This window comes from Giraffa tippelskirchi, chromosome 2 (genome assembly GCF_054371585.1).
Source record: "Giraffa tippelskirchi isolate mGirTip1 chromosome 2, T2T-mGirTip1v1.2.pri, whole genome shotgun sequence".
NCBI lineage: Eukaryota > Metazoa > Chordata > Mammalia > Artiodactyla > Giraffidae > Giraffa > Giraffa tippelskirchi.
The window spans coordinates 78,586,679-78,614,425 of NC_137276.1; the positions used below are offsets into that span (position 1 = coordinate 78,586,679).

At 39.7% G+C, this 27,747-nt stretch overlaps 2 protein-coding genes across 5 annotated transcripts in view; one reads left to right on the forward strand and one right to left on the reverse strand.

Moving 5' to 3' along the window:
- Positions 1-1,622, reverse strand: part of ZNF248 (zinc finger protein 248) — a 40,533-nt gene extending 38,911 nt beyond the window's left edge. For all 3 annotated transcript variants that reach the window (XM_081569185.1, XM_081569184.1, XM_081569186.1), the window contains exons 1-2: positions 1,497-1,622; positions 170-1,058 (exon numbers count right to left, since the gene is read on the reverse strand). In XM_081569185.1, coding sequence (XP_081425311.1) covers positions 170-292 — 123 coding nt within the window. In that variant the 5' untranslated portion in view covers positions 293-1,058; positions 1,497-1,622. The remainder of the gene's footprint in view (positions 1-169; positions 1,059-1,496) is intronic.
- The window catches only part of LOC145538024 (zinc finger protein 33B-like), an 88,507-nt gene that overhangs the window by 15,306 nt on the left and 45,454 nt on the right, over positions 1-27,747 (forward strand). The window contains exons 1-3 of one of the 2 annotated variants that reach the window (XM_081569288.1): positions 15,053-15,409; positions 16,134-16,237; positions 17,819-17,877. In XM_081569288.1, coding sequence (XP_081425414.1) covers positions 17,863-17,877 — 15 coding nt within the window. In that variant the 5' untranslated portion in view covers positions 15,053-15,409; positions 16,134-16,237; positions 17,819-17,862. Of the gene's footprint in view, positions 1-15,052; positions 15,410-16,133; positions 16,238-17,818; positions 17,878-27,747 lie in introns of those variants that run through there. The other variant, XM_081569289.1, reaches the window with a different exon arrangement.

Below are 27,747 nucleotides of genomic sequence, written 5' to 3' on the forward strand. Positions count from 1 at the left end.
AGCCTTTGGGACACACTGGGGAGTAGCCCATGCCAGAATTCCTCAATTGCACCCACAGCTGCTCGTCTGTTCACAGGGGTTTTGAGGAAACAAGAAACGAGAGATTGTAAAGGAATTAAGATTTTGTTAGCCATACGTCCTTCCAAACATAGGGGTGAGCACCTCCTACCTTAACTGGAGGTCTTCTGGAATCTGAGACTGAGCCGCGTGAGCTTTCTGCCGTTTGTTCTTGTCCCAGTTGCCAGCACGCTAGGCTTCTTGTCACTTCCACTGTACTGGGTTTCCTTTGCATTCAGCTTCCACCACGTGAGCTTTTGCCAACTTGGGCTTCTGCTGTGCTTGGTCTCTGCCTCGCTGGAGCTGAGCTGGGGTTGTTTCAGCCAGGTTAAATCCGAGATGTCAGATTTAAGGCACCAGGTATGTCGGGGCAGTGTGTAATTTCCTTGGTTCTGTCTCACCACAGCAAAGATTTGAAACGGCGGACCTGTGTTACAGCTTGGTTACAGCTCAGTTTTATTTGGCAAGCAAAAGATAGTACATCCTTGAGGCATGAGGGTGGGCTGACCCGAAAAGGAGAGAGGCTCAATCTTGGCTCCTCTTTTTATATGTTTTTGTAAACTGGGCTAGCCAGGAGAGCTGTTTGTTTCACTTGAGGTTCTCACTCCATCGCAGATTTTCTTTTGTTCCATTTTCACGGGCTTTTTCCTTTCTTTTGTCTTTTAGCCATCACCATTTTGGACTCCTTTTTCCTATTCTAACTGCCTAAAACAACCATGGTTATTCAACCTGTTACTGAATCACAAGTCCCTATGCCTGACACACAGTGAGTACTAAAACAGAGTTTAGAACAGAGAAAGGCTTATTACAGATTCATACAAGGAGATTGGTGGCTGATGCCCTAAGAATCCCAAAGTTACTGAAAGCTTTCAGCAAGCCTCTTTAAAAGCAAAAGGTGAGGGATGGGTGTGGTTGTTGCAAATTTCTTGCTGTAGGATCTTCTTGAGGTCAGGTTATGGCAGATGTTCCTGTAAATCTCTACCAAACAAACAGTCTCTGTCCTGAAAGAAAGGGTAAAGTCCCAAGGCATAGCTTTCACCCTCCAAGGTCCCAGTCCTGGCTAAGAGGAGGCAGATCTCAGTTGGCAGTTCCTTCAGCCAGGTTCCCACACCCTACCCAGTTGTCATCCCTGAGGGAGTGAGGCACCCAGCCCAACTGGCCCTCAATCTATTCAGGATGCCCAAATGGGAAAATCATGTCTCAGAGACTGTGACCAAAACAGACGGCCACTGCTATTAGGTCTCAGAGACAAGGATGGGGGAGAGGTTCACTGCTACCTCAATACCTGGGCCAACACCTAGTGGAGGGCCTTAGCAAGGGCCCTGGGGCCCTATATGACATAGTCCCTAGTCTGTTCCCTGGGCCTTCCAGCTCACCCACTGGCCCAAGTCTGGATGAGCTGGAGGGCCTCCAGGAGAAGACCTGAATCTGCCTCTTACCTCACGCACCACCCAGTGACCGCCACATCACTGAGCCTTGGCTGAATCACTTCCCTAACAGTCCCTCATTAACAGTTACTTGTAGGCAGGGCCCATTGCGGCACTGAACAATAGCTGAGCAGGACAACTAACAGTCACTCATTGACAGTTGGTTGCTTGTGGGTGGGGCCCACTGAGGCATCAAACAATGGCTGAGCAAGACCTATTGCCTGGTAACAGAGTGCAGAGTAATGAGGCATAGCAATGGCTGCCTACTAAGGGCTATGCTCACCCTGATCTGGTACACCCTCTGATCTGTTTTCTTTCTGTAATTTTACCCTTTTCAGAATGTCACATGGAATTATGTGTATCTCCTGGGTTTGGCTTAGCAAAATTCATGCAAGATTCATTTATGTTGTTGCTCCCCACTTTTTTAGGTCAGCTCCTTTTCTCCCACTCTTTTCACTTCATTCAGTACTGCTATATTATTATGTTGTTCAAAGTGTTCTATGTTTGGGCATTGAGAGCTATCGTAGGTTAGCTTCTGGATCATCTTAACATATTCTTATCATTTAAAAAAAAACAATAGGGTTTTTGTTTTCCTTCGGCTGCACTGCATGGCATGTGGGATCTTAGATCCTGACCAGGGATAAAACCCATGCCCCCTGTATTGGAAGTGCAGAGTCTTACGCACTGAATCACCAGGGAAGTGCCAAAAATAGCAGTTTTATTGAGATATAATTCATGTAACATACAATTCATTCATTTAAAGTGCACAATTGTACAACTCAGTCATCTTTAGTGTATTCACAGATAAGAGTGATCATCACCACAGTCAATTATAGAACACTTTCATCAACTCGAAACAAATTCCATATGCTTTAGCAGTCATCCAGTGCCTTCATCCCCCAACCCCATGCAACTACTAATCTATTGTTTCTATATATATAGAATCAAACAATATGTGGTCTCTTGTGACTGATTTCCTTCACATTAGCATAATATTTTTCAAAATTCATCCATGTTTTAGCATGTATTAATACTTCATTCTTTTTTTATGACTGAATAATATTCTGTTGCGTGGAATATTTTTGTTTTATACTACATTTTCTTTATCCCTTCATCAGGTGATGGACATTTGGGTTGTTTCCATCTTTTAGCTATTGTGAATAACATTGCTATAAATATTCATGTATAAGATTTGTTTGAACATGTTTTTGTTACTCTTGGGTATTTACCTAGGAATTTCTGATTCTCATGGTAATTCTATGGTTAATATTTTGAGGAACTGCCACTTTTTTTCACAATGACGTCACCATTTTCAATTCTCACCTGAAGTGTGTGATGATTCCTATTTTTCCATATCCTTACATACACTTTTAAAAAAATTTATTTTGGCTGTGCCACATGGCTTGCATTCCCAAGTAACTTTGCAAGGATGCTAAACATTTAAGTCAAGCTACAAAATAGTCCTGACTAGGAGAGCAATGGTCTAAAAGATAATACTTCAGAGGAAATGGTTAAGAACCGGAAGTTTTTATGGGGAATGTTACCTCGGGCAGATGGCGGCAGGCAGTCAACAAGGCCCAGCTCTTCCCCAGGGCCAGGCTCTGTGGGGCACCTTCTGAGGTCCTTACTGGACATGCACTTCCTGACTGGTGCTCAATGTCTCTGCTTCAAACCAATTATCTATTCCTCCTCTCATATGTGATGGCAGATGTGCCATCATTTAATATGGCATTCTTATTAAATTAATAAGGCATCATTAATATGGCAATATCTCAGTGGCCATCATTTAAATATGCCATTGAGATCTGCAGATTACCAGTCTGTGTTGAGTACCTTTTGCCATAAAAAGGTGCCGATTGTGAAACTGGAAATGGTCCAGAAAGCCATACATGTGTAATGGATTCATGTGGCTGGAGTTGGTTGATCAGCAACCTGAAGAAAATGTCAGCAGTGGTAAGGTGCCAGATAGTCCCCAGAAGAGGTCAAATACTGAAGCTGGCATCTGCCAGGAGTGGGCAGGGAGGCCATGCTCCATGTAATGTGGGCTCACCACCGAGAGACAAATGCAGGTCCAGGGCTGCTGCTCCTTAAAAGAACTCTAGCCTCACAGACACCCTTACCCCTGCCCGGCCTGTTTCCAAGGTTGCCTGCACTGCCTTCCTGCACACATGCTCACAGGCACGTGTGTGTCCCCAGGCCCTGAAATGGCTGGTCCAAGCCTGGCTTTGACAGGAGTCACAGGTGTGGCATGCAGCAGGAGCTTCTGCATCAGAAACAGTCTTTTCCCTTTATGCCCAGTCTGTGGAGGTGGACATGTTGTCATATTCAGAAAGGCAATGAATCCAGGCAACATTTGTTTCAACCTGGAAGCTGGGAGCTGATTCCAGCTGGTCTTAGAGAGAGAGTGGGAGCTCTTTGTGGGCATCTACATGATTGAAACAGTTCCATCTTCACCTACAATTTGTTTCCAGTTTCCCAATTTCCTGGCCCCAAAGAGAGTTTCTTTATTGGGTTAAAATAAAAAAAAGAAGAAGGAAAGAAAAGTCTTCATTCTGCCCACAGTAGGAGCAACCCTAAGCCCTTTCAGTCTGCATAGTTGGTCAAGTTCTGAGGCTGCTAGTGGACAATATTGAGTTTCACTCTAGTTGGAGCATTAGTAAACCAGGACCTAGCCATCAGAGAATCAACTGTGAAATGAAAGCCTCAAAGAGCTAGTGACTTTGGGCTTTTCTGAGGCAGCACAGAGGGAGATAAGATTTCCTCTACAGAGATAGCTGCAATTAAAGCTGAGATGCTACTGCATTTTCCAGTGTACGTATCCATTTCACAAGTGAAGGTTTATTTGGTCCTTTCTCACCATATCAATCATGGATTCAAGGTTACTTACCCCCAAAATGGACATAGGAGGCTGGAGACTCACGAGGTCTCTAAGGATCAGGCATTTAATTGGACAACAGCTCAGTAACAAGGTATTGTAATAGCTGTAGTAGCCATGCCAAAACCCAAAGTCCAAAACCATAAGAAATACCAGTCCCTTTACCAGAGGTTCCAATAGGCAAAAGGCATCAGTGTCAGAACCTTGTACCATCTCCAATTTCTAAAGCATTCAATAAGGTGAGGGGAACTCCTGTTAAATCATGACCTGATCACTGGTGGCTATGACAAGGAAGTCAGGCCCAACATTCTTCTCTACCTGCAGCCCTTCAGCCATGGGATGAATATCCTCTGAAACTTATAAGACAGGGAATTAGAGCTTATAATGTTCTACTATAATTCTAATGCAAAAACAACAGTAAAAATATTCATCAAAGGACTTCCAGGGTCCAGTGGTTAAGATTCCAGGCTTTTAACGCAGGGGGCATGAGTTAGATCCTTGCTCAGGGAACTAAGATCCCATGGGCCACATGCATGTGGCCAAAAAATTTAAAGAGGAAATAAATAAAAAATATCTTGTTTTAAAATACTGTACATCAAATCTGTCCAAAGGGCCCCACCCACAAAGTCACTTTTACATTTTTTTCTTTTTCACTGCATTGTTTCTTTGAACTGGCTCAGTTGGACACGTGTGGTTTTTTGTTTGTTTTTCTCCTACAGGAACACAGGAGCTTAACATCTACTTGGTGCAGGCTTTAACAGCTTCCAGGGCTTTAACAGCTTCCAGATCTTGCTACCTCTCGGCTGGGGTTTGAAGGAGAGGATTGAAGGGTGGAGAGTATTGGATACTAGGTTGAGGAGATGGCTGAAGCATCTGAGATTTAATTTTTCTTTTTGGTACATATCCCCAGTCTTATCTCCTCCTGTGTGCCTTTCGGCATCTGGGGAGCACTGGGCTCAGGAGCTTTTTCTTTATGCCCCCTTACATGAAGCAAGAGCTCTGCCCTATATTCCACGGCACCTTCTGCATCCCTGTCCTATGCCTTTTTCCCCCAGGGGACCAGGTAGGGTGGGGACTAGGCTGCTTGTATCCCATACAGCTCTAAAAGTTTAAGACTCTTTCTTCCCTGAGGTCCCCCAGCATATTCAGATTGATCTATTATGGTCTTTGATCCCCTGAAGGATAGGAAGAACTCAGCCCCCATTTGAAGCAGCTCAAGTTAGGGTAAATGGAGGATGAGGAATCAGTGAGACATATAGAAAATACTAATATCTCCACACAAGTGAGACACATTTACTTTCAGCTTTGAGCAGCTGCTTGTGGCTCACTCCACCCAAAGCCCTACAGTAGCAGCTCTGGAGACTCCTTAACTCTTCTTCCATGTCCCACATGAGTTTGGTTTTTGTTGTTAGTCACTCAGTTGTGTCCGACTCTTTAAGACCCCATGAACTGTGGCCCACCAGGCTCCTCTGTCCATGAAATTCTACAGGCAAGAATACTGGAGTGGGTTCCCATTTCCTTTGCCAGGGGATCTTCCTGACCCAGGAATCAAACTCCGGTCTCCTGCATTGCAGGCAGATTCTTTACCGTCTGAGCCACCAAGATTTCTTGTCCCACATGAAGGAAAGAACAAATAACAAAATTGTAATTCAAGATGCTTGTTTCAGTCCTAATTCCTGGTACACGGTCAGCAACCACCTTTCCTATGTTGTGGCTTTTGATCTATTAACAAGATCTGCCTTTCCATTTGTTTATACTTTTGGTTTTCTTTCATAAGTTGCTGGCTTTACATTTACACCTAAATATTTCATTTTCTATGGAGTAATTGTAAATGGTATTGTGTTTTTCAGTTCAGTTCCCATATGCTCCTAGTTAGTATATGAAAATGTGATAGGTTTTGCACCCTATGACCTTTTGTACTTGCTTATTAATTCTCAAAGATTTCTATAGATCCTTGGGATTTTCTACATAGACTATATACAATATACAATGTCATTTGCAAACAGGGATAATTTTATTTCTTTTTCCTCCCAAACTGTATGCCTTTTATTGCTGTGTATCTATACGTATGCTTTATTGTACCATCTAGTACTTCCAGTATTATCCTGAATGAATAAGCATGGTGAATGATGATGTTCCTGACTTTAGGAGGAAAACATTCAGTCCCTCAACACTAACTGTGATGTTAAATGTAGGATGTTTTGTAGATAATCAAGATGAAGTTCCCCTCTACCCCTAGTTTTCTGAGAGTTTTTATTTTTATATCATGAGTTCAGTTCAGTTCAGTTCAGTTCAGTCGCTCAGTCGTGTCTGACTCTTTGCGACCCCATGAATTGCAGCACGCCAGGCCTCTCTGTCCATCACCAACTCCCAGAGTCCACCCAAACCCATGTCCATCGAGTCGGTGATGCCATCCAACCATCTCATCCTCTGTCGTCCCCTTCTCCTCCCGCCCTCAATCCTACCCAGCATTAGGGTCTTTTCCAATGAGTCAACCCTTCGCATGAGGTGCCCAAAGTATTGGAGTTTCAGCTTGCAACATCAGACCTTCCAATGAACACCCAGGATTGATCTCTTTTAGGATGGATTGATTGGATCTCCTTGCAGTCCAAGGGACTCTCAAGAGTCTTCTCCAACACCACAGTTCAAAAGCATCAATTCTGCGGCGCTCAGCTTTCTTCACCGTCCAACTCTCACATCCATACATGACCACTGGAAAAACCATAGCCTTGACTAGACGTACTTTTGTTGGCAAAGTAATGAGTAAATGTTGGATTTGATTAGATGCTTTCTTCTGAGTCAGATATGATCATATGACTTTTCTTCTTTAGCCTGTTGATATGGTGGATGTCACTGACTGATTTTTTTTATCTGAACCAGCCTTCCAAATCTAGAATAAACTCCACTTGATTATGGTGTATAATTCTTTTTATACATCATTGGATTCTGTTTGATAGTATTTTGCTGAGGATTTTTGCATCTAAGTTCATGTGAAATACTTGTCTATAGTTTTAGTTTTGTACTGTCTTGATTTGATATTGATATCAGGATAATACAGATGTCATAAAATGAGGTGAGAAGTGTTCTGTTTCTGAACAAGATTGTATATAATTGATATGAATTCTTCTTTAAATTTTTCATAGAATTCTTCAGTGAAATTATCTGGGTCTGGCATTCTTTTTTTTAAGGGGATTTTTAAAGGTACAAATTCAATTTTAAAAAAATGGTTATAGGACTCTTCAGATGTCTATTCCATCTTGGTCGAGTTTGTAAGTTTGTTGTTTTTGAGAAATTGATCTGTTTTTTCTAAGTCTTTGAATTTATGCATATAAAGTTGTTCACAGTATTCTCTTATTATCATTTTAATGAGTAAATGAGCTATAGTGAAAGTCCCTGTTCCTTTAATCACACTGATGTTTTATGTCTATTTTTATCTTTGTCAGTCTTGCTGGAGGTTTACCAGTTCTATTGATTTTTTTTGAGGTACCAACTTTTTCTTTCATTGATAGTCTTTGTTACTTTCCAGTTTTCAATTTCATTGATTTCTGCTCTATCTTCAGTATTTCCTTTGTCTACTTACTTTGGGTATATTTTGTTCTTCTTTTTCTTAAGTTTCTTGGAGTAGAAACTAACATAATTGATTTGAGATCTTGCCTTGTTCCTGATATAAGCATTTGGTGCTATAAACTTCTCACAACACTGCTTTAACTGTCTCAAATATTTTGATAGGCTGTATTTTCATTTTCATTCAGTTCTATATATTTTTAAATTTTCCTTTGAGACTACCTCTTATATCAACTGTTATTTAGATATGCTGTTAAAATTTTCAAGTGTTCAGAGATTTTCCTATTGTCTTTCTGTTATTGATTTCAAGTTTTATTACATTGTGATTAGAGAAGATACTCTGTATAATTTCAGTAATTTTAAATTTTATGAACTTATTTTATGACTCAGTATAGTCTCTCATAGTGAATGTTTCTTTGGTACTTGAGTAGATTTTGAGTAGAGTGTTTTATATATGTCACTTAGGTACTGTTAGTTGACTGTGTTGTTCTTCTATATTCTTACTGATTTACTGTTTAGTGGTTCTAAGAGTGGGGTGTTGAAGTTTTGAACTATTAATATAATTGTGGATTCATCTGTTTCTCCTTTCATCTCTATTATTTGAGGGGAATATCAATTCAAATGACAGTAAATTTCCAAGTGTCTTTTTTCTCTGTCTGCTTTCAAGGTTTTTTCTTTGTCTATAGTTTTTTTTTTTTTTAAGTTTAATTATGATGTAACTTGGTATAGATTTCTTCAAGCTTATTTTATTTGAGATTTGCTCAGTTTATTTTGGGCTTCCCTGGGGCTCAGAGGTTAAAGTGTCTGCCTGCAGTGTGGGAGACCTGGGTTCGATCCCTGGATCAGGAAGATCCCCTGGAGAAGGAAATGGCAACCCACTTCAGTATTCTTGCCTGGAAAATCCCATGGATGGAGGAGCCTGGTAGGCTACAGTCCACGGGGTTGCAAAGAGTTGGACACGACTGAGTGACTTCACAGAGCAGTTTATTTTGTGATTATGGCTTAATTTTTTCCCCCAATTTATGAAAGCTTCAGCCATTATTTCTTTAAGTACTTTTTCAGTTCCTCTCTCTCCTCTCCTTCAGGGATGTTAGCTCTTTTATTGTTATCTCAGAGATCCTGAAACTCTGTTCATTTTTTTAATGTCAACTGAGTAAACTCTATTGATCTCAGATTCACTGATTCTGTCCTTTTCATTGCCACTCTACTATTGATCCCACATAGCTATTTACAAAATTTAGTTACTGAATGTTTTCAGTTCTCTAATTTCCATTTTCTTCTCTCTCTCTCTCCCTTTCTCTCTCTGTCTTTCTCCCTGTTCCTCCCTCTCTCCCTCTCTTAACTTTTATCTCTTTGCTGAGATTTTTCTATTTTTTCATTGGGTTTCAGGCATATTTGTAATTGCGATGATAGCTGCTTTAAAATCCCAATCAGACCATTCCAATATTTAATTCATCTCGATGTTGGTGTCTTTTTTTCATTCAAGTTGTTCTTGTCCTAGGTATTGGGGTGATGAGAGATTTGCAATTGTAGCCTGGAAATTTGGGATATTATATTTCAGGACAACTGGACCTATTTCATATCCTTTTTAAATAGGCAGTCCCATTGTTTGGTTGTAGCATGAAAACCTGGTTGGACGTGTATGTTTTGCTTCTCACGGGGCTTTGCTGATACTTCCCTGGTGGCTCAGAGGTTAAAGCGTCTGCCTGCAATGCAGGAGACCTGGGTTCAATCCCTGGGTCGGGAAGATCCCCTGGAGAAGGCAATGGGAACCCACTCCAGTACTCTTGCCTGGAAAATCCGATGGATGGAGGAGCCTGGTAGGCTGCAGTTCACGGGGTCACTAAGAGTTGGACACAACTGAGCGACTTCACTTTCACTTTTCACTTTCATGCATTGGAGAAGGAAATGGCAACCCACTCCAGTGTTCTTGCCTGGAGAATCCCAGGGACAGCAGAGCCTGGTGGGCTGCCGTCTATGGGGTCGCACAGAGTCGGACACAACCGAACCGACTTAGCAGCAGCAGCGCTAGTATTCTTGCCTGGAGAATCCCATGGACAGAGGAGCCTAGTGGGCTATAGTCTATGGGGTCTCAAAGAGACACGACTGAGCGACTTCACTTTTCACTTACCCTGGAAAAAGTGGAGTTCTGACTCACTTTGCCTTGTTGTAGATGGGTGGGGTGCCTTGTCAGTCCCTGCCTCAGTCTCATTGACATCCTCCTTGTAGAAAAGGGCCCTGACTCACACCATCTCATTGTCTCCAGTTGTGCATGTAAGCTCAGCTCCCTGCTGGGCCTTGCTGATACCAGGGGAACAAGGTAGCTCAGTACCTGCCTTCCACCCATAGTTCTGCTTTTTTGATGCTGAGTTGTGGAGGCTCAGCTTCTCCTGTGCCACCTGACACTAAAGAAATGGGAAGTGGAGTGTCAACTAGCTCTCCCTTGAATCACTTGCTCTGCCTCATTGTTGCCAGTAGGGGTAGAAACTTAGCTGCTCACTGGGCTCCCCTGACATTAGGTGGTTGGAGGCACCAAATTACAGACCAGCCCTCCCTTATATTGCCTTATTTAATCTCATTGCTGCCAGGTCACTAAATAGGTTCAGCTACCCACTGGGCCTCACTGATCCTAAAGATGGAAAGAAAGTGGAGTGCTGAGTTGTATTACCTTGCTCAGTCAGATCAGTGAGGCTTAGGTCAGCACAGGGATCAGGGAGGCTAGGGATCAGAGAGGCTTAGGTCACCACAGGACTCCTCTGTCATTACCTTTGCAGAGGAATCCAAATACCACTTGCTTCCACTAGGTGAGAGATGAAAAATCAGCTCCTGCCTCAGCCCCATTGACACTTCTGTGGTAGCTTAATCAGAGAACCTTCTGCTTCTTATTGAGTGGAGATGGAAATTCACATCCCTGCTTGTGTTGTATGACCTGGCAGGGGAAATTGAAACACTGCCTACTTTCACTAGGAAGGAGTGGTGGATGAGTAGGGGAATCAGAGCACCATCATCTGCTACCACACAGCACAAAGTGGGTGAGTGGGTTTTGTTAGGCCACTCTTTTCTTGGTCCTTTGGCTAGAGGGGAAAAGCTTGGCTTTTGTTTTATTTGGGGGCTTCTGCAGTACCCTGTCTGAGATGTATGAGAGGTAACAAGAAAACCAGTGGAAATCATCACCATTGCTTTAGTGGTACTATATGCCTTGGTAGTCCCACAGATAGTTCACCTTCTTTCCACCTTTCAGAGACTTTCTATAGTTTCTTGGTGTATTATCTTCAGGATATTTTCATTGTAAGAGAGAATAGTTGTAAAAAATTGGATGACTCCACCTTGGCCAGAAACAGAAGTCTGTTTGAATTTCAGCAGTGTCAGACATAACAGCAGCAATGAATAAGAGCTTCTTTTAGGGCTGTCGTGGAAATTGTCTGGTTCTCACACCATGATTTTGGTGAGAAATGACAGTTTGTTATTTTCTCTTTGTAAATTCCCAAAGGCACTCAGAAGAATTTCTTCCACACCACAATCCTTATATTCATCAGTGCTACAGTAGTCAAGTTCTGTAGCCTCCTGGGCCAGCAAGACACATGTTTCAGTTAGTGCTTCATACATGGTAGATTCATTAATTGTGATGTCGCTACATGTCATGGATTACATTGGCAAGGAGAGCAGTACTGTATTCAAATCAAAAGGCAGAGCCAAACCACTCCTAAAATTCCATTTTGTGTGAGTGTCTCCTGAGATCACTCCTGGCATTAGTTCTGTATTGATCAATCCTGATGTCAATTCTGTATTGATTAGAGCCAACACAGTACTTAGTAACTTGAACTGGGAAAATTTAATATAAGGAATTATTAATTATAAAGCAGACTGTAGTACTGAAGGATTAACTTCAATTAGTAAGGATTAACTCTCATTAGTAAGAAATAATGAGAACTTTCACATTCTTGGTTGAACTACAATTTTTATTAAAAGCATGTAAAACCACTCCCACTTGTGAGTTAGTATGTCTACGTTATTACTTTTAATTGCTATCTACTGTTTCATGTTATGCATCAGTATAGTTTATTTTTAAGTTACTCTCAATTGTTATTATGAACTAATTTGCAAAATATGCAAGATGGCTAATTGTATGTGATAGCAACTCTGTATGTTAAACCACTTGTATTCCTGGAATGAATTCCACTTAGTCATGGTGTATAGTCTTTTTTTTTTAATATGGTGTTGGATTTATTCAATAGTTTGCCAGTATTTTGTTGAGGATTTTTACTTCCATAGTGATAGGAATTTTCATCTGTATTTTTTCTTTTTTGATGTCTTTGTATCAAGGATAATGCTAGTATCATAGTATGAGTTAAGAAGTCACCTCTCCTCTGCTATTTTATGGGAGAGTTTGGAAAATTCTTTAAATATTTGATTTTGTTGTTGTTCAGTTGCTAGGTCATGTCTGACTCTTTGTGACCCTGTGGACAGCAGCACAACCAGGCTTCCTTATCCTTCACTGTCTCCCAGAGTTTGCTTAAATTAATGTCCATTGGGTTGGTGATGCTATCTAATCATCTCATTCTCTGCTGCCCCCTTCTCCTTTTGCCTTCAATCTTTCCCAGCATCATGGTCTTTTCCAGTGAGTCAGATTTTGCATCAGGTGACCAAAGTATGGAGCTTCAGTTTCAGCATCAATCCTTCCAATGAATATTCATGATTGATTTCTTTCTGGAGTGACCGGTTTGATTTCCTTGCAGTCTCTTCTTCACCACCACAATTCCAAAGCATCAATTCTTGGGTGCTCAGCCTTCTTTATAGACCAGCTCTCACATCCATACATGACTACTGGAAAAACCATAGCTCTGACTATATGGACCTTTGTTAGCAAAGTGATGTCTTTGCTTTTAATACACTATCTAGGTTTGTCAGAGCTCTCCTTACAAGGAGCAAGCATCTTTTAATTTCATGGCTGCAGTCATCATCCACAATGATTTTGTAGCCCAGGAAAAGAAAAATTTTCCCCTTCTATTTGCCATGAAGCAATGGGACCGGATACCATGATCTCAGTTTTTGAATGTTGAGTTTTAAGCTAACTTTTTCAGAATCCTCTTTCACCTTCATCAAGAGGTTCTTTAGTTCCTCTTCTCTTTCTACCATTAGAATGGTATCATCTGCTTACCTGAAATTCTTGATATTTCTCCTGGCAATCTTGATTCCAGCTTGTAACTCATTCAGTCCAACATTTCATTCGATTTTATCTGCATATAAGTTAAGTAAACACGGTGATAATATACAGCCTTGTCGTACTCCTTTCCCAATTTTGAACTTGTTAGCTGTTCCATGTAAGGTTCTAATTGTTGATTCTTGACCCACATACAGGTTTCTCAGGAGACAGGTAAGGTGGTCTGGTATTCCCATCTCTTTTAAGAATTTTCCACAGTTTGTTGTGAGCCACACATTCAAAGACTTTCTCGTAGTCAATGAAGCAGAAGTAGATGTTTTTCTGTTATTCCCTTGCTTTCTCTATGATCCAGTGAATGTATGCAATTTGATCTCTGGTTCCTCTGCCTTCTCTAAACCCAGCTTGTACATCTGAAAGTTCTCGGTACACATACTGCTGTAGCCTAGCTTGAAGGATTTTTAGCATTACATTAGTAGCATGTGAATGAGTGCAATTGTATGGTAATTTGAACATTCTTTGGCATTGTCTTTCTTTGGAATTGGAATGAAAACTGACCTTTTCCAGTCTTGTAGCCACTGCTGAGTTTTCCAAATTTGCTGGCATATTGAGTGAAACAGTTTAACAGCATCATTCTTTAGAATTTGAAATAGCTCAGCTGGAATTTCATCACCTCCACTAGCTTTGTTCCTAGTAATGCTTCCTAAGGCCCACTTTACTTCCCACTCCAGGATGTCCGGCTGTAGGTGAGAGACCACACCATCGTTATCCAGGTCATTAATATCTTTTTTGTATGTTCTGTGTATTTTTGCCACCTCTTTTTAATCTCTTCTGCCTCTGTTAGGTCAGAATTGCCTCTGTTAGGTCAGAATTGCCTCTGTTAGGCTGGAGTTAATATTCTCTTATAATTACCACTGGTGGGTTTGCCTTTAAATTACATGAAAAACAAAAGAGTTACTAACAAAAACCCCAACAATACTGGTTTTTATATTTACCTATGTAACTTTTACTGGTATTCTTTATATGTTAATATGACTTTAAGTTATTGTCCTGTTGTTGAGTATCCTTTCCTCTCAGGCTAACAGACTCAGTTAAGAATTTCTTGTATGGTATGTGTAGCTTGGGTCAAATTTTAATCAGGCTTCTCTCACCCTCATAAGCCCCTGAACCTTTGCTTTCTCCTAGTCTGACCAAACGCAGAAATACAGAAATATTCCTCTGTCCCTTAAGGGCTCATTCTAAAAAGGGCTAATCAGAGTCAGACAAATTTCCTGTCAGGCAACCCCATCATGCTGTTTGTTCACCTCCTCCACTCACTTGCCCAATTAGTTCCTGTTAATCCTTCTTATTCCTTCCTAGGAAAGAAAAGCCTTTTTCTATTTAATTTTGAGATGCTTTTTGATATTTAAATCAGGGCATTATTTCTACTGCAATAGTCTTTTAAAAATGTTTCTCTTTACCTGAAGCCTGGATTTTTACTTGATAGCTGAAGTGTCAACTTACTTATGTTTTTCACTGCTGAAAGAAAGGCTTTTATTTATTGCTTACTTTTAAACAGTACCATCTTATTGATAGTATTTCCTAGTTAATTCATTTATTTCTTGGGAGTTAAAGTAACTTTCCTATTTTTATTCATAATTGACATTGATTTGCAACTTTGCTTCTTTGGGCAACTTGCTGTTTTAAAAGGCACACTGGCTGTGAGACTTTTTCTGAGGTACTAAAAAAAAACCCCCAAAACCCCAAAAAACCCCTCAGGGCTGCAAATAGTAGAAGTGATAACCCTAGCCCACAAACTCTGAATTCCTAAAGAAGGTGTCGGATTTCTGAAATTCTCTCAAGGTCCTCCGGGAGCCGGCTTCTGGGAGATAGAGCCTGGAAGTTCAAGAGCTCGCCGCACGTGGTTATGGGACTTGCTGGTTACGGGAGTCTGCAGCTCCTTCTGCGCATGTGCAATACCCTTTAGGCTCTACCTCTAAAAAGTCTCGGGCTATCGTGGGAGACTGTTCCGAAGCGTCCAGGTCTGCGCGCCCCGCTTTGGGCAGGTGCGGCCCGAGTGGGAGTGGCAGGCGAGGCAGAATGGTTGGACGACAGCTGAGGGGTACCCTACGCGGCTCCAGAGAGCGGGCGGGGGTCAGGACCCGCGGCGTCAGAACCTGAGAAGGCGGGCAGGTGGGGGCTGCCTAGGCGGAGTCTCTGTCAGGGGAAGTAGCCAGCGTCGGGCGTGGGGACACGGGACTTCGGTGAGGCTGCGGTTCCGCGTATGTCCGGCCCTTCCGCCAGGTGGACTGCGTAGACGCGAGCCGGGCACGTGCATAGGCGTGATGGGTGAGCCCTGCCTGAAAGAGGGGGTGGGTTTGAGGGACGCTTCGGTTCAGGGCAGAACTTGGTACATAGGAATTATCCGGCAAAGTTACCTACGTGACACTTCATTTCCTCATGGGTAAAACTCGAGAAATTAATAACATGTGCCTCGTGGGGTTGTTCAGAAGATTAAATAACGTAATACAGTGCCTGGCAGTAAATATTAGCTGCTGATGTTCATAGAAATAATTATTCTTCTCACTCATGAGTTTGTGGCTCACACCTTCTCATCTAGGATAGTGTAACTCTCCTCACTGTGACAAATTAGGACATTGAGACTGAGAGGACAGTTATATATTAAAAGTCATGAAACTATCGGGTAACTAGAAGACAAACATTTTCTCCAAATGTCATGATCCTCTGAATTTACTATCTTGATTATGAAAGCCAGCTTTGTATCAGCCGCAGCACTTAGCAGAAATAATTTGATGTGTTAAGACATAATTTGAACGTTTGAATATTTCCATGTAGCAGCTCTGTGTCTGAGATTTCTGAATGCTTTTGGAGTCCTTGGGACGGGCAGCATATTTGTTTCTGAGTTCAGTAACAGTCTAGCTTTCTCTGTGTTCTGAACAGCGTGCGTTTGAGTTTATTCAAGGCCTTACCTGATATTCTGTGGAATAATGTGTACAAAGAGTTGAACTGCAAGCCTTGGTGAAGGTTCCAGTAAAATGAATTTGTCCCTTAGGTGCATTTCTCATCTATCTTGGAATAAAGTGCCTCTTGTGAAGTAAGAAGGAGGAGCCTCTAGGAACAGAATACGAAGTGGGAGAGAACTGCTCCACCATTTGAGTGAGTTTCTTAGCAGAGCAGGTCCTAGGTTTGAACTGCCTGTTTGGAATGAGTGAGATTTGGATGATGTTGCTACATTCAGAAGCCATCATAGGCTGCCCAGTGGAACAAAGTCCGGATCAGGTTTTAGAAGAGAGGGGAACTGGGCTGAAAGGAATGAGGGAGGGTTAGGCTATTCAGGAAACAACTTCCTTAGAAAGGTTTTGAGGATACGGTATGGGGAAAGGAGCTTTAAGCTAGATTGGAATAAATTCTGTTTTACCAATCCTGGTTTAACCCCACTCTCTATTTTTCACCCACTGGTCCCAGATTCTGAGCTCTTATCATAGTGAATCTGGCATCTAAAAATATGCTGATGATTTTCTTACATCACTATAAGAAGAGTTTTCTATTTGTCTTGTTAAAAAGTTGGGGAAAATTGGTCCTGAGGGTGCAAATGAATTTCCCTGATTTTGTGTTAGTGGCAGAGCCAAGAAGATATGTTGAGTCTCCTAATACCCAGGCCAGTGGCTGCTGCATCATCACTGGTAAAACATTTCTTATAAGGCAACTTTTTGAGGATCTATACACACTTTTTTTTTTTACTTTTATCCATATTTTTAAAATGTTTTTTTTAATTAGTTGATTTTTTTAAAATTGAAGTATCATTGATTTACAGTGCTTCAGGTGTACAGCAATGATTTAGTTACGTATGTATTTATACATATATATACACACACACACACACGCACGTATATGTATGGATGCATCCTTGCTAAGTCACTTCAGTCATGTCCAACTCTTTGTGATCCTATGGACTGTAGCCTACCAGGCTCCTCTGTCCATGGGATTCTCCAGGCAGGAATACTGGAGTGGGTTGTCGTGCCCTCCTCCAGGGGAACCTTCTCAACCCAGAACCCACGTCTCTTATGTCTCCTGCATTAGCAGACGGGTTCTTTACCACTAGTGCTTCCTGGGAAGCGTGTGTGTGTGTGTGTGTGTGTGTACACACACTTTTTCAGATTCTTCTCCCTTATAGGTTATTACAAGATATTGAATATAGTTTCTTGTTCTATGCAGTAAGTCCTTGTTATTTATCTATACATATACATTGGAAAAACACTTAAAAAGTAATGTTACCTTAAAGTGCCTCCTTCCCTTTTTTCATAGCTTTGGGTGAATTTTGTTTCAAGTAGTAAATAAGAAAATAACCATGTACATTACAATATTTGCTGTACAACTTAATGAAGGCTTAGTGTTCCTTCATTTAGAATATTGTAATTTGACCAATTTCCTTGTAATTTTTTAATTTCTTTCAAATAAAGAGCTGCATATATTGTGTGTAAAAAGTAGAAACTAATTTCATTCAGCCAGTGAAAAATTTTCACACCCAGTATTTGCATGACCATATTACAGTCACACATAGACATGTGGATACTTTTTCCATATGTCCCTTCTTGCCCCTTCTCCAGGATGAAAAGGATATTCCTTCACAGAGAAACATTTTACCCAGGTGATGTTTGTAGCTATTTAAATATGCAAATCCAGGAATTGCAGGCAATCTGTACCTCTAATGATTTTATTCCTCTTTTTCTATTCCAGCTATACCTTCAGAGATTTCAGCATTTTTCCAAGACCAGCAAATTATGAAGAAATTCTGTGTGAGTTGTTGCAAGTCTTTCTACAATTTGTTTTACAATGTATTTTATGAGGTTAATGACTCCTAGACTTGAAACAGAACAGTAGAAATATATCAAATGAACCTGAGGGAAACAGTCTAGCATAATTGTTCTCAAGATTTAATGTGCATTAAAATCACCTGGGAAGTTTGTAAAACCTGGAATGAGGCCTGAGATTGCAGGTGATGGTGATATTAACCTTTCCAGGCCAGTAGCATTGGAATAGCAGGTCACTCAGAGGTTATGTGGTTATCAGAGTGAGCTGCAAATGTTTCTGACTGTTCTGGTAGTCAGGGCCAAAATAAGACTCTGTGTTACATGGCTTTCATTGATAAAGTGAATAAAGCTGCCTGATTCCTTTTGGAACCTAAAGACTTTCTGGCATTGAAAGCTGAAAAAAAAAACCCTTTTGTTTCTTTTCATGTAAATGATGAACAACCTTCTGGTGGCAACCATGAAATAAATGCCTGAAATCATTCTTCAATGGATGCAAATAATGGTCCCAAGTAAAGCTCAGTTAATGAGGTTTCTCAGGAGACCATATTACTGATGCTCGTGTAGACAGCTTTCTGTTGTCTACAGGATGTTTTTTTTTTCCACTCCTGGATAAAACTGTTGTTAGAACATCTACAGAATAAGTTGACTGCATGTCCTTACAATAAATTTATAAAATTCTCTATCTTGCTCGATATGTAGTGTTCAGTTAATAGAAGACATTTCTGCACATAATCAAATTTCAGTCTCCTTCATGCAGAATGAATTCTTCCTCATCATTTGCTAGAATTTGGTCAGTAAAAGTCACCAATAATATATATTGTTTAAACACACATAAACAATTAGCCATTTTAATTTTAGTTTTTAGTTTTTCTTGGCTGTGCTGTGTGCACAGCATGCAGGATCTTAGTTCCCTAACCAGGGATCAAACCTGTTCCCCCCTGCAGTGGAAGCAGAGTCCTAACCACTGGACCTCCAAGTCCCCTACTTAGCCATTTTAAAGTGTAAGTTCAGTGGCATTTAATACATTACAGTGTTGTGCAAGCGTCATCACTATCTAGTTCCAGAACATTTCCATCATCCCTGAGTAAAACCTAATACCCTTTAAAGTCATCCTCTATTCCCCTTTTACCCCAGTCACTGGCAACCACTAATTTACACTCTGATTTTAAAGACTTGCCTCTTCTAGCTATTTTACATAATTGTAACCATATAATATGTGGTTTTTTGGTGTCTTTCTCTTAATATAATGTTTTCAAGTTTCATCCATATTGTTGTATGTATCAGACTTTATTCCTTCCCCCCAGCTTTATTAAGGTATAATTGACAAAATTGTAAGAAATTTCAATTGTATATCATGACAGTTTGATATGAAAGTATTCCTCCCATCTAATAAACACATCTACCACCTCACATATTTATCTGTTTTGTGTGTGAGATATGTAAGTTCTCTCAGCAAATTTCAGTTATATAGTACAGTGTTATTGACATAGTCACCATGTTATACATTATATCTTCAGACCTTTTTCATTTTATAGCTGATAGTACCCTGTTACAAAGATTTCATTTCTTTTTGTGACTCAATAATATTCTACTGTATTGATGTACCTCATTTTGTTTATACAGTTATCAAGTAATAGACACCTTACAGCTGTTGTGAATAGTGCTGCTGTCAACATTTGTATACATTTTTGTTCGAAAACCTGTTTACTGCCTGTATCACTGCATCTTTTCCTGTCTTGAATATTCTCATTAAAGTAATTGTATTTCATATTTTTTCAAAAAGAAAGAAAACCTGTTTTCAACTATGGTATTGGCTTAGTAGTGCAGGTTGTGAATAGTGCTGCTGTCAACATTTGTATACATTTTTGTTCGAAAACCTGTTTACTGCCTGTATCACTGCATCTTTTCCTGTCTTGAACATTCTCATTAAAGTAATTGTATTTCATTTTTTCTCAGAAAGAAAGAAAACCTGTTTACAACTATGGTATTGGCTTAGTAGTGCAGGTGCTGGGTCCTGTGTTAATTATTTTTAACTACATGAGGAACCACCAAACTTTTTCACAATGGCTGCACAATTTTACATATTTGCTAGCAATGTATGAGAGTTCCTGTTTTTCCTCATCCTCAACAGCACTTGTTGTCTACATTTTTTTATTATAGCCTTCCTAGTGTATGTGAAGTCATATCTTACTTTTCCCTAATAACCAGTAACCACCTTTTTATGAGGTTGTTGGATAGTTCTATATCTACTTTGTAGACATGTCTATTCATGTCTTTTGTCCATCTTTAAATTGGGTTGTTTATTATCAAAACATTTTGAGTTCTAGGCTTTTATGAGATATGATTTTCAAGTATTTCTTCCCATTCTTTGACTTGTTTTTTTCATTCTCTTGATTGTATATGCTGCTACTGCTGCTGCTAAGTCGCTTCAGTCATGTCCGACTCTGTGCGACCCCATAGATGGCAGCCCACCAGGCTCCACCGTCCCTGGGATTCTCCAGGCAAGAACACTGGAGTGGATTGCCATTTCCTTCTCCAGTGCATGAAAGGAAAAAGTGAAAGTGAAGTCGCTCAGTCATGCCCGACTCTTCACGACCCCATGGACTGTAGCCTACCAAGCTCCTCTGTCCATGGGATTTTCCAGGCAAGAGTACTGGAGTGGGGTGCCATTGCCTTCTCCGTGATTGTATATACTTTGAATCAAAAAAGGTTTTAATTTTGATGAAGTTTAGTTTATCTATCTTCTGTTGTATGTGCTGTTGATGTCATATCTAAGAACTTGTTGCCATATCAGGATCATGAAGATTTACTATGTTTTTTTCTAAAAGTATTACAGTTTTAGCTCATATATTTAGGCTTTTGATCTATTTTGAGTTAATTTTGCATATATAACAGGAAGGGATCTAATCTTGTTTATTTGTATGTGGATATCCCATTGTCCCCACACCATTTGTTGAAGAGACTGTTTCTCCCCCTGTTGAATGGCCTTGGTACTCTTGTTGAGAATTAGTTGACCAGAGATGTAAATCGCTTCAGTCATGTCTGACTCTTTGCAACCCTGTGGACTGTAGCCTGTCAGGCTCCTCTGTCCATGAGATTTTCCAGGCAAGAATACTGGAGTGGGCTACCATGCCATCCTCCAAGGGAATCTTTCCAACCCAAGGATTGAACCACGTCTCTTATGTCTTCTGCATTGGCAGGTGGGTTCTTTACCACTAGCCCCACCTGGTAAGGATAGGTTTATTTCCAGACTTTCAGTTTCGTTCACTGGATTTATATGTGTTTTGTTATGCCAGTTCTATACTGTTTTGATTCTCTAGCTCTGTAGCAAGTTTTGAAGTTAAGATGTGTTAGTCCTGTGATTTGCTTCTCTTTGTCAAGGTTGTTTTGGTTATTTGAGGTTCCTTGCATTTCCAGGTGAATTTAAAGATCATATCCATTTCTGCAAAAACAGTCTGGTGGATTTTTCATCAAATACGTGAAACTCTGGGGAGTATTCTGATCTTGACTATATTAAGTATTTTATCCCATGAACAAGGAATGTCCTTCCACTTATTTAGGTCTTTAATTTCTTTCAACAAAGTATTGTAATTTTCAGTGAATACAAGTCTTGTACCTCATTGATTAACTCTGTTCTGAAGTATTTTCTTCTTTTTGATGCAATCATAAGTAGAGTTGTTTTCTTAATTTACTTTTGGATTGTTCATTGTCAGTGTATAGTAAAACAACAGAGTTTTTTTGTGTTAATCTTCTGTTCTACAATTTTATTGAATTTATTAGCTCTAATAGTTTTTTGATGGATTCTTTGGGATTTTCTGTGTATAGGATTATGTTCTACATATAGAGATAGTTTTACTTTACTCTTTCTAATTTGGATGCCTTTATGTCTTTTTATTGCCTGGTTTTCTCTAGCTGGAACTTCTTTTACGGTGTTGAATAGAAGTGCCCAAAGTGAATATTCTCATCTTGTTCCTCACTTAAGTGGGAAAGCTTTCAGTTTTTTACCCTTAAATATTTTTAGCTGTGAGTTTTTCATACATGCCTTTTTATCATGTTGAGAAGTTCACTTCTGTTCCTAGTTTATTGAATGATTTTATCCTGAAAAGGTTTTTGATGTAGTCATGCTTTTTCTGCTTCACTTGAGCAATTTGTGGGGATTTTTCATCTTTATTTAGTATATTAAATTGATTTTTTCATGTTGAACTGCTCTTGCATTCCTGGTATAAATTCTACTTCATCGTGATTCATGATTGATTGATTGCTGCACCAGGTGGCTTGTGGAATCTTGATTCCCCTACCATGGATCGAATCTGTGCCTCCTGCAGTGGAAGTACAGAGTCCTAACTACTGGACTGCCAGTGAATTCCCCATGACCCTTTTAACATGTTGTTTGGGCTCAATCTTACAGTATTTTGTTGAGTATATTACATTTATATTCATAAGGCATATTGACCTGTAATTTCATTTAATTGTGATTCCTTTATTTAGCTTAAATATTAGGGTAATTAACACTGGCCTTATTGAATTAAGAAATACAGTTTACCCTTGAACTACATAGGTTTAAACTGCATAGGTCCACTCATGTAGATTTTTTTAAGTACTAAGTGTTACAGTACTGCACAATCCACAGTTGGTTGAGTCTACAGGTGCAGAACCAGATAAGGAGGGCCAACTCTAAAGTTGTACTCAGATTTTCAACTGCACTGAGGTCATCACCCCTAATCCCTGTGTTTTTCAGGGGTCACTATATTTCTTCCACTTATTTTTGGAAGAGTTTGGGAAGAATTAGTGTTAATTCTTCTTTAAATGTTTGCTAAAATTCACTAGTGAAGTCATCTGGTTCTGGACTTTCCTTTGTTGAGAGATTTTTGATTACTGATTTGATCTCTTTGCTTGCTATTCACTTTTGTATTTCTTCCTGAGTCAATTGGTTATTTATGTGTTTCTAGGAATTTATTCATTTAATCTAAGTTTCTAATTTTTTGACATATAATTGTTTGTAGTATTTTCTTATAACCCTTTTTATTTCTGTTAGGTCAGTAAAAGTATCTTCATTTCTGATTTTAATATTTTGAGTCTTTTCTCTTTTTTCTTTGTCAGTCTGGCTAAAGGTTTGTTAATTTTGCTGATTTATTTTCAGAGAAGCAACTTTTGGCTTTGTTCATTCTATTTTTATACTCCACTTATTTGTCTCTCTAATTTTTATTATGTTCTTCTTGCCAGAGACAAGAATATATAATACTTACTATATCACAGTATAGTATCACTAGGATAGAGACAAATGGGGAGAGCACTGACTGATGACAGAAGCAGAGATTGCAGTATTGCACCTTCAATCCAAAGATTGTCACATATTGCTGGCTACCATCAGAAGTGAGGGGGAGGCAAGGATAATATCTGTCTAAAGTCACAGAGGAAATTTTAAAAAATTTTATTATTTACTTAAAATTGGTCCAAATTGATTAATACTTTATTTATTAATGCCATATAATGTTTTATTATGAGACCATACCACATTTTAGTTTTCCATTTCTTTACTGAAAGACACTTGTCATTTCCATTTTTTCATTGTCATGTATAATACAGGCATACCTTGTTTTATTGTGCTTTGCTTTATTGCACTTAACAGATACTGCATTATTATTATTTTTTTAATAAATTGAAGGTTTATGATAACCCTGCATTGAGTATTTGGCCCATTGTTCCAAAAGCATACACATTTCATATCAGTGTGTCATATTTTGGTAATTTTCACAATATTTCAACTTTTTCATTGTTATTATACTTGTCATGGTGATCTGTGATCTTTCATGTTACTATTGTAATTGTTTTCAGTCAGTTCAGTGGCTCAGTTGTGTCCGACTCTTTGCGACCCCATGAACCACAGCGTGCCAGGCCTCCCTGTCCATCACCAACTCCAACTCCCAGAGTTTACCCAAACTCATGTCCATTGAGTCATTGATGCCATCTAACCATCTCATCCTCTGCCGTCCCCTTCTCCTCCTGCCTTCAATCTTACCCAGCATCAAGGTCTTTTCAAATGAGTCCCCTCTTCACATCAGGTGGCCAAAATATTGGAGTTTCAGCTTCAACATCAGTCCTTCCAGTGAATACCTAGGACTGATTTCCTTTAGGATGGACTGGTTGGATCTCCTTGCAGTCCAAGGGACTCTCAAGAGTCTTCTCCAACACCACAGTTCAAAAGCATCAATTCTTCTGTGCTCAGCTTTCTTTATAGTCCAACTCTCACATCCATATATGACTACTGGAGAAACCATAGCCTTGACTAGATGGACCTTTGTTGACAAAATAAGGTCTCTGCTTTTAAATATGCTGTCTAGGTTGGTCATAACTTTCCTTCCAAGGAGTAAGCATCTTTTAATTTCATGGCTGCGGTCACCATCTGCAGTGATTTTGGAGCCCCCCAAAATAAAGTCAGCCACTGTTTCCACTGTTTCCCCATCTATTTGCCATGAAGTGATGGGACCAGATGCCATGATCTTAGTTCTCTGAATGTTGAGCTTTAAGGCTACTTTTTCACTCTCCTCTTTCACTTTCATCAAAGAGCTCTTTAGTTCTTCACTTTCTGCCATAAGGGTGGTATCATCTGCATATCTGAGGTTATTGATATTTCTCCTGGCAATCTTGTTCCAGCTTGTGCTTCCTCCAGCCCCGCGTTTCTCATGATGTACTCTGCATATAAGTTAAATAAGCAGGGTGACAATATACAGCCTTGATGTACTCCTTTTCCTGTTTGGAACTAGTCTGTTGTTCCATGTCCACTTCTAACTGTTGCTTCCTGACCTGCATACAGGTTTCTCAAGAGGCAGGTCAGGTGGCCTGGTATTCTCATCTCCTTTAGAATTTTCCACAGTTTATTGTGGCCCACACAGTCAAAGGCTTTGGCATAGTCAATAAAGCAGAAGTAGATGTTTTTCTGGAACTCTCTTGCTTTTTCAGTGATCCAGTGAATGTTGGCAATTTGATCTCTGGTTCCTCTGCCTTTTCTAAAACCAGCTTGAATATCTGGAATTTCACAGTTCACGTATTGCTGAAGCTTGGCTTGGAGAATTTTGTGCATTAATTTACTAGCGTGTGAGATGAGTGCAATTGTGTGGTAGTTTGAGCATTCTTTGGCATTGCCTTTCTTTGGGATTGGAATGAAAACTGACTTTTTCCAGTCCTGTGGCCACTGCTGAGTTTTCCAAATTTGCTGACATATTGAGTGCAGCACTTTCACAGCATCATCTTTTAGGATTTGAAATAGCTCAACTGGAATTCCATCACCTCCACTAGCTTTGTTCATAGTGATACTTCCTAAGGCCCACTTGGCTTCACATTCCAGGTTATCTGGCTCTAGGTGAGTGATCACACCATCGTGATTATCTGGGCCGTGATTGTTTTGGACCCCCACAAACCACATTCATATAAGATTAACTTACATGTTGTATGTGTTCTGGCTGTTCTACCAACCAGCTGTTTCCCAGTTTCTTTACCTTTCTTCAGGCCTCCATATTCCCTGAGACAAAAAAGTATTGACATTAGGCCAGTTAATAACTCTCCAATGGCCTCTCAGTGTTCAAGTGAAAGTAAGAGTCATACATCTCTCACTTTAAATCAAAAGCTGGAAATGATTAAACTTAGTGAGGAAAGCATGTTGAAAGCCTAGACAGACCAAAAACTAGGTCTCTTGCACCAAACTGTTAATCAAGTTGTGAATGCAAAAGAAAAGTACTTAAAGGAAATTAAAAGTGCTACTCCAGTAAACACACACATGATAAGAAAGTGAAACAGCCTTAATATGATATGGAGAAAGTTTTAGTGGTTTGGATAGAAAATGAAACAAGCCACAACATTCCCTTAAATGAAAGCCTAATCCAGAGGAAGACCCTAATTCTCTTTTCTTCAGTTCCTTGAAGGCTGAAAGAGGTGAGGAAAGCTTCAGAAGAAATGTTTGAAATTAGCAGAGACTGGTTCATGAGGTTTAAGTAAAGAAGCTGTCTCCATCCATCAAAGTGCAAGATGAAGCAGTAGGTGCTGATGTAGAAACTGCAGTAAGTTATCTAGGAGATCTAGCTAAGGTAATTAGTGAGGGTGGGTATACTAAACAACAGATTTTCAATGTAGACAAAACAGCCTTAAACCAGAAAAAGACAGAACTTCCCTGGTGGTCCAGTGGCTAAAACTCCATGCTCCCAATGCAGGGGGCCCAGGTTTGATCCCTGGTCAGGGAACTAGATTCTGCATGCTGCAACTAAGAGTTCGCATGTTGCAAAAAAAGCTCTTACATAATACCACTAAAAGATCCCACCTGCCACAGTGAAGATTCCATGTGCTGCACCTAAGATCCAGCACAGCAAAATAAATAAATCTTTTTTTTAAAAAAAAATCATTAAAATGACAATAATTTTTTTAAAATTTGAAGATGCTATTTAGGACTTTCATAGCTAGAGAGGACAAGTCAGTGCCTGGCTTCAAAGGACAGGCTGATTCTCTTGTTAGGGGCTATTGCAACTGTTGACTTTAAGTTGAAGTCAGTGCTCATTTGCTATATGAAAAGTCCTAGGTCCCTTAAGAATCTTCTCTGCTTTTGCTCTGTAAGTGGAAGAACAGAGCCTGGATGACAGCACGTTGGTTTACAACATGGTTTGGTAAATATTTTAAGCTCATTATTGAGGCTTACTGCTCAGAAAAAAAAAAATTCTCTTCAAGATATTACTGTTCGTTGACAGTGCACCTAGTCATCCAAGACCTCTGACTGAGATGTACAACGAGATTAATGTTGTTTTCAATGCCTACTAATACAACATCTGGAGCCCATGCATCTAGGAGTGGTTTTGCTGTTCACATCTTATTATTTAAGAAATATATTTTGTATGGCTTTAGCTGCCATAGATAGTGATTCTTTTGATGGATCTGGTAAAGTAAGTTAAAAACCTTCTGGAAAGAATTCACCATTCTGGAAACCATTAGGAATGTTTCTGATTCATAGGAAGAGGTTTGTGTATTGACATTAACAGTCATTTGGAAGAAGTTGATTTCAGCCCTCATGGATGACTTTGAGGAATTGAAGACTTCAGGGGAGGAAATAATTGCAGATATGGTAGAAATAGCAAGAGAACTAGAATCAGAAGTGGAGCATGAAGATGTTACTGAATTACTCCAATCTCTTAGTAAAACTTTATTGATGAGTTGCTTCTTATAAATGAGCAAAGAAAGTGGTTTCTTGAGATGGAATCTACTCTTGGTGAAAACTGTGAAACAGTCTGTTCAGTTGTAGGAAGAAAATACTCAGGTGCCTACCTACATTTTTTTCTAAATCATAAATGTTTAAATAAATTTCCCAGATGGAAGCGTAACCAGATATTTTGGACACCTATTCTACAGGTGTTAGGTCCAAAATTATTCAATAACTCATTCCTTGAATACCTCTATAGCTTTTTATCTTATCATAGTCCTGAATGGCATTCTCTTATGTGCTAATTGTTATTCTTTTAACTATATATTTTAGATGTATACATGGTTATGCTGTGGCCCCATGTTCATGAATGTTGCTCTAATATTTTTTTGACCTCCTCAGTGAAACATACCCTAATAGCAGGAATAGATCTTTTGTCCCCTTTGTAACCTCAATCAACTTTGCACATCTTTTCGCTATAATAACCTCTTATTGTAGTTATATGCATGTATATTTGTTTTCAGATGATATGCACCTTGATAAAAGTAACATTGCTTTGTCTTCAGATTCCCCCAAAGTAGGAGAGTTCTTTATGGCTTGCAGGCACCAATAACTTATAACAGTACTAGGGAATATCTATTATGATTTCTCCCTCTCCAACCGAGTAGAATGCAAAA